Genomic DNA, 15,010 nt, shown 5'->3' on the forward strand with positions numbered 1-15,010 from the left:
TACTCTAAGAGAAACTTGGTTGTTTCCCTGTTCTTTCAAATCTATTTAATTATTACTACATTTTATTTCTTTCATTTTCACAAATAAGTAACTCTATAATAAAAATAATTTAAGTTCACTCAGAGGATTTGTAAGAATAGAAATGTGTTTCTTTAAAAAAAATTTATTTCACAAGTTTGGGAAACTTTATATTACTGTTTCTTTCATTGTAAAGTGTACTATATTTATTTATTTTTAATAATTTTATTTATTTATTTATAAAGACCCATTCTGGGTCTTCACCGCTGCGTGAGTTTTCCTCTGGTTGCGGAGAGCAGGGGCTGCTCTCTGGTTGTGATGCACAGGCTTCTCACTGTGGTGGCTTTTCTTGTTGCAGAGCTCAGGCTTAATTGCTCCCAGGCACGTGGGGCCTTCCTGGCTCAGGGATCGAACCTGTGTCTCCTGCACTGTCAGGCGGATTCTTTACCACTGAGCCACCAGGGAAGCCCTAAAGTGTACTTTAAAAATATTATTAACGTCTCAGAATGAGGATTCATCTTAAAATTGTTGATATTAAAGTTTCAAGTGGTAGTGTTTTTTTCTTTTTTAGTGTTCCATAAGATAATAGTGATAATATCTTAAATTTGATGAAATAATGATAAGTGATGCATAAGGGAAGGAACTTCATCTGTAACTAAGTCGTACATTTGTGCACTCTCTTTTTCAGAAGCAGTAATTATATATCTAGTTATCCATAGCAGTTTTCTGATAATCTATTAAGCATGTTAAAGATATACAGTCTCCCCACTTTATTGACCTATAACCTAAAATGATCAACAACGATGATAAATATATAAAGCATAAGGTATGAACAGGTGCCAAAACATAATAAAAAGGCATTGTGTTTCTATTATATGCTTTTTATAGTTGATACATGTTATAACATGAAATCTGTGAATCTTCTTGTCTAATTTTAACTTTATATTATTCAACAGTAGACTAGTAGTTTGACCTATAATCTTAAAAATTTGTTTTATTTTTTCAGGTCTTAACTGTACAAGATCTTGTTGATTTTTCCCCTGTTTACCAATGTTTGCATATTTATTCTGTTCTGGTAAGTATCTTTTGTATACGTGTATATGTGTATGTATACATATATGTGTGTATGCACATATGGGTGCATATTACTTATATTATTAAAAAGACATGTGTGCATTTTAGGCCTGCTTTTCTAAAGGCTGACTACAAGTTCATTGAGCTATAAATCTACATGCAGTATTTATTTGTGAAGTATCCCCTGCGTGTGAGGCATTTACTTCTTTCTTCAACTTATGATGTACTTTGAAGTATACTTTTCATGTATAGAAAAGTTCTTTCATTTAAAAGAACTTTCCATTTCTTCCTTCTTGGCTCTGTACTGTTGTATCACAGTTACTGTTAAATATGTTACTTCCATATTTGTTATGCCAGACTACATTGTTTTCATTTTTGGTTCAACAATTATCCTTTTAAAAATAGCACTATTCTGATATAATTCACATACTACAACATTTACCTTTCTCAGATACATAGTTTAGTGATTTTAGCATATTTACATGGATGTGCAACCATTACAAATAGTTTCTGAACATTTTATTAGTACAAAAAGAAACCTCTTACGTGTTAGCAGCCACTCCTTACTCTCCTCTCACCTCAGTCCCTAACAAGCACTAATTTACTTTCTGTCCCCGTGAATTTGCCTATTCTGGGTATTTCATATAAATGGCATCATCATATATGTGGCCTTTTGCGTTCAGCTTCTTTCATGTGGGTAGAAGTTTAAGATATTAATTGAAATTACTCTTCTTTTTTAATGAAGACATTTAAAGTTGTAAATTTCCTCCTAACCTCTGGTTTAGCTGCAGTCTCTGAGTTTTGATGTATTGTGTTTTTGTTTCCATTTATCTCAAAGTATTTTCTAATTTCCTGTGATTTTTTCTTTAACCCACTAATTATTTAATGGAGTTAAATAACTTATTTATTTTAAATAACTAAACACCAAGATGGAGTTTAATCTCCATGTTGGTGAAGTTCCGTAAAGTTCTTCTGTTATTGATTCCTAATTTAATCCCATTGATTAAATCAGAGATCATGTATTGTATGATTATAGTCCTTTTAAATTTATTGAGGCTTGTCTTACGGCATCACAAATGCTTTATCCTGGAGAATGTTCCATGTAAACTTAAGAATAATATATACCTGGCTGTTGCTTGATGCAGACTAATGGTAAACCATGTTAGAAACACTATATATTGTCCTATGGTGAGATGTGCGTAGTTCTTATACAACATGTTCAGAAGTTGAGGCTTGATAGCTAATTTTCTTACTTAGTTTCCTTCACTGACAGCCATATTTTCTTTGGTCAGTCAAAAATGTATAAAGCCTAAGTGATAAGTTGGGTAACTATCAAATTATTTGAGCTTACCTTTAGTTTTCTTAATTGTCATGACTCCATACAAGGTAATTGTCTATGAACTATAATGTGAAAAGCTTGTTCTTGGTATTCAATATGAAATACCATTCCACATTTAATTCTAGTTGTTAGAAGCTGAAAAATGACCCTTATGGGATAAAGAAGTTATCTGTTTACCAGTGTGTTTGTGTTATGTGTGTTTTTATTACTCTACTGACTTTATTTTAGGGTGATGAGGAAACGTTTGAAAATTATTACCGAAAACAAAGAAAGAAACAGGCAAGACTGGTATTGCAACCCCAGTCAAATATGGTAAGTATATAGAAATTTTGAATTGATTATGTTGTCAGTTTTTAACCTGTTTAATTTCTTTAGAGCATACATTCCACTGCAAATATTTATTGCATACCTACCATTGCCAGTAATTGGTTTAGGTGTGAAGGTTATAGTAGTTCAAATGGATGAGTCCCTTCTCTCATGAGTTTACATTCTATTAGGGAAGACAGACTATAAATAAATAAGACAAATAAATATATGAAATGTCAGGGAGTGGTAACTAGTTTCTGACAGTATGGTAGACTGAGTACCTTAATTAAGTATTCTACTGAAAAAAACAACTAAAGATGCTGGATAAAACATTTTTTAAAATCTTAAATTCTTTTTATATGCACTGAGGATCACATCGGAAAGTATAGTCCTGACAAAGACTAAATAAGTAACCTGAAGGGGCTATGTTTGTGGGATTTTTATCAGTCATTCTTAAGAATGCATGTATTTTTTGGCTATAAAGTTGTGACATATTTGCTGTAGAAAAATGAGGAAAAAATGAAATAAAACAATCCATAATGTAAAAAAACTAAGTCAATGTGAAACTGTTCTATATGTTGGTTATGGTGATACGTATTTGTGAAAACTTATAGAAGCAACACATGAAAAAGAGCTTTATTGATGTAACTTATACCTCAGTACACCTAAATATAAGATAAACCAAATAGGAATACTTAAATGAAGACAAATCCAGACAGGCATAATGAAACACTGCGTGGGCTCTAAGTCACTTCAGTCATGTCCTACTCTTTGCGACCCTAAAGACTGTAGCCTGCCAGGCTCCTCTCTCCATGGGATTCTCCAGGCAATTACTGGAGTGGGTTGTCATGCCCTCCTCCAGGGGATCTTCCAGACCTAGGGATTGAACCTGCATTTCCTGTGGCTCCTGTATTGCAGGTGGATTCTTTACCACTGAACCCTGGGGTAAAGCCCCAGTGAAGCCCTAAATGTAGCTTTTTCCCTAAGGGGAATCTGCTAAATGGGAAAGCATGAGTTTTAAGGATGTATAAGTATGTAGAAGTTTTAAGGCCAGAGTCACCCAAAGAGGGTGATGAGAAATTCTCTCCTTTGCAAGGCTGAGACTCCAAAGAATTATAGCTCGTTATTGGGATGACCTAGAGAGAAAGCCATCTTGCAAAACCTCTCAGGTCCTTCTGCCAAACATCCTAAAGAAAATTGCCTATCCCCAGTCCTGGTGCTGAGTGAACAAAGGAAAGAATCCCAGATAATTCATAAGAAGCAGTTCTTAACATGTGTTTGCAATTCAATTTCATTCTACTTGGAGCATCAAAAAAATCTCAGGCTGAAAATTTAAAGTCGTTCCATTTTGATGTTGTCTCCAGGTGTCTACTAGAAGCAAATGCAGATCTTCTCTGAACCTTCATACCAAGTTAAAAAATATCCACAGTTAAAGTTTCAATAGGAAAATTAACAATTCATACTCAGAACTAATTATTGAACAAGTGAGAACCTTTAGAAATATTGACAACAGAAATAAATAGTAAAAGACTTTCAGTATTTGAGTTATTAGGCATAGAATATAAAAGTATTTTATATAAAAATATTTATTATTTTTAAAGAAAGAAAAGCTTGCCCTTATCAATAGAGAACCATAAACTATAAAGGAACTACCCAAAAAAATGTGAAAAAAATCAAGTAGAACACCTAGTAAAGATTTATTAGCCAAAATGAAAAATTTTGTGAGGAGCTTTTAACAGCTGATCTTAGTTGACATGAAGAAATTATCTAGCTCAACATCACTCATTATCAGAGAAATGCAAATCAAAACCACAATGAGGTACCATTTCATGCCAGTCAGAATGGCTGTTATCCAAAAGTCTACAAGCAATAAATGCTGGAGAGGGTGTGGAGAAAAGGGAACCCTCTTAGACTGTTGGTGGGAATGCAAACTAGTACAGCCGCTTTGGAGAACAGTGTGGAGATTCCTTAAAAAACTGGAAATAGAACTGCCATATGACCCAGCAATCCCACTCCTGGGCATACACACCGAGGAAACCAGATCTGAAATAGACACGTGTACCCCAATGTTCATTGCAGCACTGTTTATAATAACCAGGACATGGAAGCAACCTAGATGCCCATCAGCAGACGAATGGATAAGAAAGCTGTGGTACATACACACAATGGAATATTACTCAGCCATTAAAAAGAATACATTTGAGTCAGTTCTAACGAGATGGATGAAACTGGAGCCCATTATACAGAGTGAAGTAAGCCAGAAAGATAAACACCAATACAGTATACTAACGCATGTATATGGAATTTAGAAAGAGGGTAATGATAACCCTATATGCAAGACAGAAAAAGAATCACAGATGTATAGAACAGACTTTTGGACTCTGTGGGAGAAGGTGAGGGTGGATGATCTGAGAGAATAGCATTGAAACATGTATATTATCAAATGTGAAACAGATTGCCACTCCAGGTTTGATGCATGAGACAAGTGCTCAGGGCTGGTGCACTGGGATGACCCAGAGGGATGGGATGGGGAGGGAGGTGGGAGGGGGGTTCAGGATGGGGAACACATGTAAATCCATGGCTGATTCATGTCAATGTATGGCAAAAACCACTACAGTATTGTAAAGTAATTACCCTCCAACTAACATAAATAAACGGGAAAAAAAAGCAATTATCTAGATGATATCACAGAGAGCAACTTGAACTCTGATACACTTCTGATAGGTATGAATATTGTAACTATTTGGAAAATAGGCAATTTGTTATAATGTTAAGCAAACACTTATCATATGACCCAGAAATCCCACTCCTAAGTTTTTACCCATAAGAATTGAAAATGCATCTACATAGTGGCTTATATATGAATATTTATAGTAACTGTATTCATAAATGCTAGAAACTAGAAACATCCCAAATGTCTATGAGGTAACGAATAGATAAACAAATTGTTGTACTACTATATAATGGAATGTTATGTACTCAGCAGAAGAAAGGGAACTGATACATGCAATGACATGGATAAATCTTTTTTCTTTTTTTTTTTTTTTAAACACGTAAAGTGTTTATTAGGAGGAAAAGGAGTATAGTATGTGTGGATAAATACACAGGTGAGCTCAGAGAGAGGGTCCCTGAGTCGCTGTCTCATGGCAATTGAAATCACTTATATAGGGCATTTCTTCTGGATTTCCTTTGGCCAGTCATTTTGATTTGTCTGGTTCACAGTCCATATTTGGTATATCTCAGGATCCTCTTGACATGGATAAATCTTAAAAGCATTACTGGAAGTGAAAAAATTCAGATACAACAAAATTACATGTAGTGTAATTTGTGTTATATGACATTTTTGAAAAGGCAAAACTGTAAGATAGAATGGGATCAGTGGTGAAGGGTTAGGGATTGGGCAAAGTGATTCACTACAAAGGGGCAGAAGGGGAACTTTGTTATGAGATAGAATTATTCTCTATCTTGATTTTGGTGTGGTTTCACTATGTAAAGAAGGTTAACTTTGCTTTCTGTAAATTATAACAATAAATTTGACTTTAAAAATAAAGATAAGAGAAGACCTTAAAAGTACCCAGAGAGAAGAGGTTATTTTCAAATAAACAAGACAGTGGAGTATTTTCAATGCTGAAGGAAAAGAACTGTCTACCTGGGATTCTCTATTCAGTGGAACAAAGACAAAGATAGGCATTTTCACACAAAGAGGAGGAGAGTTTGTTACTGAGACGCCCTTAGAAGGAAAGAAAAGACTGTAGTCAAAAAGAAAGTGATGCCAAATGGAATAAATGAGATGCTGAAAGAAATGAATAGCAAAGAAAGTATAAGTATGTGGATAAATCTGTGTTGACTATAGAAAATAATACAGTATTATGGATAGAATTTAAAACAAGATAGAATCTTATCTTTAAAACAAGATAGAATCAAAATGCACAATAATAATACCATAAATATTAGGGTGAATAGCATAAATATTAGGAAGTTATTGAAACTGAACTGTTTTGGGATTATCCAGAAAAGAATAAAATTATTAATTAATTTTAGAGTTTGATTATTTAAGTATGCATAATGTAATTTCTGTAACCATTAGAAGAATAGAAACAGTATATAGTTAAATATAATTTAAAAAGCTAAAGTTATAAAAAATTCATGTCTTAGAGCTGATAAAAATGTTAATTTGAATATATAAGGACTTGATAACATTGACTCAAAGTATTTAAAGCAAAATTGCTGCAACTAAAAGGGTAAATTGAAAAATTCATAAGCATTGTGGATGCTTCAGTATCTTATAAGCCATTAGACAGAATAGCAGTAAGAATACAGAACATGTTTAATAATAGGCTTATCTAATAGGCTTAAAGCTCAACATTCAGGAAACTAAGATCATGGCATCTGGTCCCATCACTTCGTGGCAAATAGATGGGGAAACAGTGGAAATAGTGGCTGACTTTATTTTTGGGGGCTCCAAAATCACTGCAGATGGTGATTGCAGCCATGAAATTAAAAAACGCTTACTCCTTGGAAGGAAAATTATGACCAGTCTAGATGGCATGTTAAAAAGCAGAGACATTACTTTGCCAACAAAGGTCCGTCTAGTCAAGGCTGTGGTTTTTCCAGTAGTCATGTATGGATGTGAGAGCTGGGCTGTAAAGAAAGCTGAGCACAGAAGAATTGATGCTTTTGAACTGTGGTGTTGGAGAAGACTCTTGAGAGTCCCTTGGACTACAGGGAGATCCAACTAGTCCATCCTAAAGGAGATCAGTCCTGGGTATTCATTGGAAGGACTGATGTTGAAGCTGAAACTCCAGTACTTTGGCCACCTGATGTGAAGAACTGACTCATTGGAAAAGACCCTGATGCTGGGAAAGATCGAGGTCAGGAGGAGAAGGGGACGACAGAGGATGAGATGGTTGGGTGGCATCACCGACTCAGTGGACATGAGTTTGGGTAAACTCCAGGAGTTGGTGATGGACAGGGAGGCCTGGTGTGCTGTGGTTCATGGGGTCGCAAAGAGTCGGACATGACTGAGCGACTGAACGAAACTGAACTGAACTGAATAGACTGGTGGTCCAGTGGTTAAGACTCAGCACTTTCACTGCTGTGGGCCCAGTTTGGTCCCTGATTGAGGAACTAAGATCCCACAAGCCATGCAGCATGGCCAGAAAAAAAGAATTCTGTTTCAATACCTGTAAAAACACTTTTTAAAAGTACATATTGAACATTGTAAAATGTGACAACATACTATGTTATGAAGCAGGTATCAAAACATATCAAACTTTTGTGTCATGTAGACTCTATTCTCTGATCATAGTATTTTTAAGCCAAAAGTGTAATAACAGCCTCCTCCCTGAAAAAAATCCAGATGTTTGAAAATTTTGATCACTTTCATGAAATAAAATACAACATTTGAACTTAATTGAAATATTTCATGTAATAAGCTCATGAAATTCAAATAATCAAATATTTTCTTTTTGTTAAAATTATGAACAATAGGAAATTGTAGACCACTTCAGAGGAATTTGACTTTTATTATGAATCAGATAAAAAATCATTAGAAGGTTTTTAGCAAACGATATATTTATTTGATTATTTTTGAAAAGTACTGTTCTGGCAGCTGTCTGGAGAATAGACTAAGGAAACAAGCCTGAAAGCTTGGAAGGCTAGGTAGGTGAATGATGTAATAGGCCAAGTGAGAGATGTTAGTGGATTGAATTAGCCTGCTAAGACGAAGGTTCTGACTTTTTAATTTGCTTATTTTGTCTCTTTTCGAACGCAAATTTCATGAGGGGTAAGGACTTTTTGTTATTTACCAGTGTATCCCTCGTGCCTTAAAATATATGCTTCTTATAGTAGACTATCAATAAATATTTGTTAACAAATGTTGTACTGATTTGGAACTACTTTTATGTTACTGATACCTATTGTTTTAAATTGATTTTTATTTTTCATTTAAAGCATGAAACAGTTGATGGCTATAGAAGATATTTCACTCAAATTGTAGGGTATGTATCTAATATGGCAACAAATATTATTTTGATATTGTGTTAAATGTCAGAACTAATTATTTTCTATTTAGGTTTGAATTTTGTTTCAGCTCGTTATTTTGCAATTGCTGTTTTTAGGTTCTTTGTGGTGGAAGATCACATTTTACATGTGACCCAAGGATTAGTAACCAGGGCATACACTGATGAACTTTGGAACATGGCCCTCTCAAAGATAATTGCTGTCCTTAGAGCTCATTCAGTAAGTTAGATAATTTATGTTATTAAATTTTTAATTCAGTTACTTCAAGAACTTATGAATTGGATAGTGTCAGAAGAAAGTGTACCTTCATTAGTTCTAAATTTTTTTGTTAATTGTCAGATTTGGAGGTAGTAATGTTAGGCCTTTGTTTGTGTGGTAATATTGAGCTGTGATTTTGTAACTGACTGGGGCTTGCTGAAGACACTTTCAGTCCAGCGTTATAGAAGATGGAGAATTATGCTGTTCTCATTAGTCTCAACTGACCTCTTCATTAGATCACTGAAAAGCACCATGAAGAAAGGGTTTTTAATTATCATTCCACATTCTTTGTTTCCAAAATAAACTCCACCATTAAAACTCAATAGAACTTGTTCTTCAATGTTTATAGCTTATTTGCAGTAATACACTTATAAATGTCCTAAAAATAATATGCAGTTGTCAAAATTTAAACTCATTTGGAGTAGTGAATCTTTAAGTAATGAAATCTTTTTTATGAAGAAAGGTAAAACGATAAAATATTTTTATAATATGCCTTTTGCAGAAGTAAAAATCATGTTATAAGGACTAGTGAAATTAATAATTTCTTAGTGTGGACTTTTTCTTAGGATAATTTTGGAAGCTTGCCTTCAGTAAAATCTCCCCAAACTTGAAATTTTATAATCTATTTTTTAAAATTTTATTATTAAGAATAGAGATTGAAAATATTTTAAAGAAAGATTATTAGTTTAAGTGATACTTAGATTATAAATACATTATATTTTTACTTATCAGGGACATAGATTCTGGGTACACTATTTGTCCAATGAACTACAACTTTTTCTGTCATATATAATAAAGAACAATATATTTTATCATGGTTTATATTTAGATCAGCTATGAATATGTAATATTGTAGTATGCTCTCTATTAATTCCATGACATCATGTTTGAAATCATTTTATAGTAAATGCAATATATCATATTTAAATCTTACTAAATGCTATTAAAGGAACAAGAGTGAATTTCACTATCCTTTTGAAATTAATTATTTTCCTTTGATGGAGTACTAAGAAAATAAATTGTCACTTAGAAAAATATATTGATTGTATCTCTTTTATAATAGAATAAATAAATAATTGAAAAGTAGAAATACAAACCATTTTTTCAATTTGAAGTAACTAGTTCTTTAAAATCTAAAGACTTTTTTGTAAATATAAGCATTGTTGCTTTGACAAAAGTAAGTGTGCGCAAATTTCAGGAAAATTTCTTTTCATATAGTACCTAAAGTGGTCTGTCATGTCATGATCTTTCCCTAAGAATTTTTTAATGAATAGAAGTTAGCTGTGAATTTGATAATCAGGACTTTAAATTTATTGTAAGTCAAGCAAATTTAAGGAAAAATTTTCAAGTTTTATTTCTTAGTTTTTAACCAAGTGACTCTGGTGTGTGTTTGTTTGTTTGTGTTTCTACCCCCACTTACCCTTCATTCTCCCAGTCTTATTGCACTGATCCTGATCTTGTTCTGGAGCTGAAGAATCTCATTGTAATATTTGCAGATACTCTACAGGTGGGTGATAATCTGATATTCAGTTAATGGCTATTTGAGCACATAAAACTATTCAAAATATAGTGTAGACCATACTCATTTCTTGTATTGTGACTTAATGGTAGTAAATTAGTAATAATCAAATGTTTACTTATGTATTGATATTCTCCTGTCATGCAGAACTTTTCATACTACTGCCTTCCTGATTATGAAGATTGGACAGAGATCAGGGAATATCACCATCTGTTAAAATATTGGTCATTCTATTGGAGTAGATATAGTACTTTTGCAGTTAAAAAAAAGTACACAATGTAGTGGAAAAAACCCTGAACTAGAAATTAGAATATTAAAGTTCTGCCTGAGGACAGTGAACATGAACTGTGGAATCACAAAGACCCGAGTTTATGTTCAGCTTTTGCTGTTGACTAATTGTATGTTTACAAGTTTTCTGAACTTCAGATCCTCATTTGTGAAAGTGGATTTATTAATTATTAGTTTTCAGAATTGTTTGGAGTTTTAAATGTGATACTGTATATGAAAATAAATGCTAGTTTGAAAGCTGTATGTACTCATTTCTTTCCTAATTTCAAGTGTGCTATGATTGTAAGCATATCACTTTACTTTGCATTTTGGATTTTTTTTCTTTTTAAAATAAGATTAAAACTGAAGTGTCTGAAAACTCATTGTCTTTGTGGTTATCAGTATCAAAGTTTTGAACTTGTCCCTCATCTTTGATCACAGATAATACAGAATTGATTACGTTTTCATGCTTAAACATACGGGATTTTTGATAAATTTGATTGACTGATAGATGTTTGATTGGTTGATAAGTTTTCAACCATGCTTAAATTTATGAGGTTGTTATGTTTGGAATAACTTTTTGTGAAATATAGACCAGCATTTTCCAAAGTGTGATACTAGTTGTATGGTCAAAAATGTTTAGAAAATGCTGAGTGAAGTAAAAGAGATTTTCTACTAAGCAAGTTTATAGCATACACTTCCAAAGGTAAGGTGATTATGCAGCATTTTCCCAACATATCTGACTCTTAATCTTTTTTTTTCCCTTAGAGCATCTTTTTGATCTAGAGCTTCATAAAAAGGAAATGTTGGGGCTTTAGGAAATGCTGGGGCTTCCCTTGTGGCTCAGTTGGTAAAGAATCTGCCTGTAATGTGGGAGACCTGGATTCGATCCCTGGGTTAGGAAGATCACCCTGGAGAAGGGAAAGGCTACCCACTCCAGAATTCTGGCTTGGAGAATTCCATGGACTGTATAGTCCATGGGGTTGCAAAGAGTTGGACACAGCTGAATGACCTTTACTTTTAGGAAATGCTAAACTATTTGTTTTATCACAGGAGTTCATCCTAGAATAATAGTTATCTATTTTATTCTTAAACCTAAGGAGAAGATACCACAAGCTCCTTTAGTAAATTATTTTACTGCCTTATATCTTCATTAGTTTGCATGGCTTATATTATAAAACCAGAATAATTTGGGACTTTTTTTCTTTCATAAATTTTGTGACTAATGTACCTGGAATACTGATCTCTCTGCAAGAAAACTTTAGTAAGTTTTATTAAAGACTGCCTTAATATTTGGGGCCTATTTTTAAGTAACTTGGAGTTTTGCTATCCTTAATGACTCAAAACATTGCTACTCAAAATATGGTCTGGGGATACCAGTTCAACAAATTGTTTGTTATGGATCCATAATGAAAAGAAATTTCTGTCATAATGTAGATCAACTGTGTCACTGAAGTACAAAATTTAGCTCAGTTTTTTGTTTTTGGTAACAATAGCAGCATTGATTGATATCAGTTACAGCACTGATTTATAGTCTGCTGTAAACTCTTTAACTCTCTTTTAAAAACCATACAGACTGTTCTTGAATTGTCATTTTGAGTACAACTGTAGATTCAGTTTTAGATTAAGTATTTGGTGTGGTTGCAAGGAACTCTGCAGAGAATCAAAGAGTAGTAGGCAATATTCAGGTTACAGAGTTGTTAAAAAAGCAACATTGATGAATGCATAAACCCTTGTTAATATACCTTTCTAATCTTACTGCTTTGAAATTAAGTTGAGGAAAACAAATCAGTTCTTGCTTATTTAGAAATCATGTAGTATTTTCATTTCACTGAAATGAAAATTTCATTGACAAGCTGATTATTAGGTAGATCTTACATTGAATTAAATAAATACTGGCTTTTCAAGTTGTACTTAGTAATTGAAAAGTTGAGAGAATTAAAGATGGTCTTTTCTAATTAATCTTTAATTAAAGCATATTGCACAATATTTCATTTTAAAAATTGGCACTCTACCACCCTAAGGGAATTTTTCTTTTTAAAATGTTACTATTTCATCACCTAAAACAAAGCTAACTGAACAATAAAGTGAAAAATCAAAACACAACATAGCATGTTCATAGTTCTGCTTACTGCCTATTAAGCAAATAAAAAGTAAGCATTTATTGATTCATTCATTAACCTTTTTTGAGCACCTGCTATGTGCTAACAGCTGGATAATATGATATATATAAAAATCAATACAACAGTAGGGACATAAAGATTCTTGGGTTTAAGAAATTGTTTAGTTGTAAACAAATAAGATGTATAATAAGACATACTAATTTAGTAATGTGTTAAAGAACTTTGGGCTCTTGGAAGATAGAATGATAACTTTAATTCCAGGAGTTGGGAAGGGTTATATGGAAAGTTGAAATGTGAGCTGGATTTTGAAGGAAATGTGAGTTCAGTAAGTTAGATATGAAGGAAGAGGCATTAATGACAGGCAAGTAGCATGTGTCAGTTATAGGTAACTGATTATACTATGTCACCATAGTATAGTATGGTGTACTTTGGCCACTGGATACAAACAGCTGACTCGTTGGAAAAGACCCTGATGCTGGGAAGGATTGAAGGCAGAAGGAGAAGAGGGCGACAGGGAATGAGATGGTTGGATGACATCACCAATTCAATGGACATGAGCTTGGGCAAACTCCGAGAGATGGTGAAGAACAGGGAAGCCTGGAATGCTGCAGTCCATAGAGTCACAAAGAGTCAGACATGACTTGGCGACTGAATGACAACAACAAATAGTATGGTGGGCATGAGACTGGCTGACCAGCTTGGTGGTGTTAGAAATTGTAATGTTTAAATGTAAGCAAAAAAGGGTAGAGAGTGGTAATGAAACTGATTAGGTAGTTTTAGCCAGATTGTGGCATGTCTTGTGAGACTTTTGTAAGCCTCCTCTAGGGGAATGGTATGATCAGATTTGCACTTTTAGTTGATAATTTTATGAGTTGGCAATAGAGTGAGTTGAGAGAGACAGATGGTTGGAATTTCAGTTTAGAAAGCTTTTACAGTGATCTAGGCAGGGATGTTAAGGACCTAAAATAAAACAGTGGTACTGGAAAGATTTCTGAAGAAAGAAAGGTAGTAGATGATGGAGAAAAATGATAGGTTTGAATGAAATTTTAATGTAAAGGAGGCAAAATCAAAAGAATCTGATGAGTGATTAGATGTTTGTTTTGGGGGCATTTAGATGACATTTAGGCTTCTTTCCTGATAAATTGGATTGATGATAGAACTATTAACAGGAATAGGAAGTAGGAAGAACACTTGGTTTAGTAGGAAGATATGAGTTTAATGTGCTTGTTGGTGGGCTGGAGATGTCTAATAGCTGTTGGAATTAAATATTTAGAATTTATAGAGATGTAGCTAGAATACAGATTGAGAATAGTCAGTGAATATAGTGTTTGAAGTCAATTGACTTGAAATTGCCCTAGAGAGCTAGAAGAAAAAAATTGAAGGATGGAGATAGAAGAATAAAGAATCCAGAAGGATTACTCATAGATAAAAGGAGAACAAGGAGAGAGAGTAATATTACAGAATTCAAAGCAGAGGAAACAGAAGTAAGATAGAATGAGAGATCATGGAATTTTCTATTTAGGATATACTCTGTGTTATTATTGACAGCAGTTTCAAAAACGGAATAGGAGTGGGAGTTAGATTGTAGTAGGTTTGGCTAGGGAAGGACAGAGGAGGCAGCTGCAGGGCACAGAAGATTGTAGGAGGGCTTTTTTGTTTCCTTTAGTTGTTCTCCTTTTAAAGATGGGAGGCAATTTAGCAAGTTTCTTTAATGAAGAGAAAGGAGGTAGTGGAAGTTAAAAATGCAACAGATTGAGTAGCTAATCCATGGAGCAGTTCCTGAAGGAGGAGATAGGATCAAGACCAAAGACGAAGAGGTGAGCCTTGAAGGGGAAGAGGGACAACTCTGATGTGAGCAGAAATGTTTGGTCCTAATATGGGTATGATTTCAGTGGATTTGGAGTTGCAAAGGAATAAAATTTTGGAGTGTCTGTTTGATAACTTTTCCCTGTACTACAAAGTCAGCACTGAATTGAAAGTACAGTGTTTCAGACAGAATGTATTCTCTTTTCTTCTATCTTATTTAGAGACTGCTTCCCAAGACGCAGTTACATGGATCAGTAATCTTGAACTTTTCCTCCAATT

General features: G+C 33.8%; 1 protein-coding gene across 4 annotated transcripts in view; it reads left to right on the forward strand.

Annotated features, from left to right (window-relative positions):
- EXOC6 (exocyst complex component 6) overlaps positions 1-15,010 on the forward strand; it is a 178,400-nt gene that overhangs the window by 54,960 nt on the left and 108,430 nt on the right. For all 4 annotated transcript variants that reach the window (XM_065922922.1, XM_065922926.1, XM_065922923.1 and 1 more), the window contains exons 8-12: positions 1,025-1,093; positions 2,660-2,743; positions 8,690-8,736; positions 8,857-8,977; positions 10,452-10,523. In XM_065922922.1, coding sequence (XP_065778994.1) covers positions 1,025-1,093; positions 2,660-2,743; positions 8,690-8,736; positions 8,857-8,977; positions 10,452-10,523 — 393 coding nt within the window. The remainder of the gene's footprint in view (positions 1-1,024; positions 1,094-2,659; positions 2,744-8,689; positions 8,737-8,856; positions 8,978-10,451; positions 10,524-15,010) is intronic.

Source organism: Muntiacus reevesi, chromosome 2 (assembly GCF_963930625.1).
Source record: "Muntiacus reevesi chromosome 2, mMunRee1.1, whole genome shotgun sequence".
Taxonomy (NCBI): Eukaryota; Metazoa; Chordata; class Mammalia; order Artiodactyla; family Cervidae; genus Muntiacus; species Muntiacus reevesi.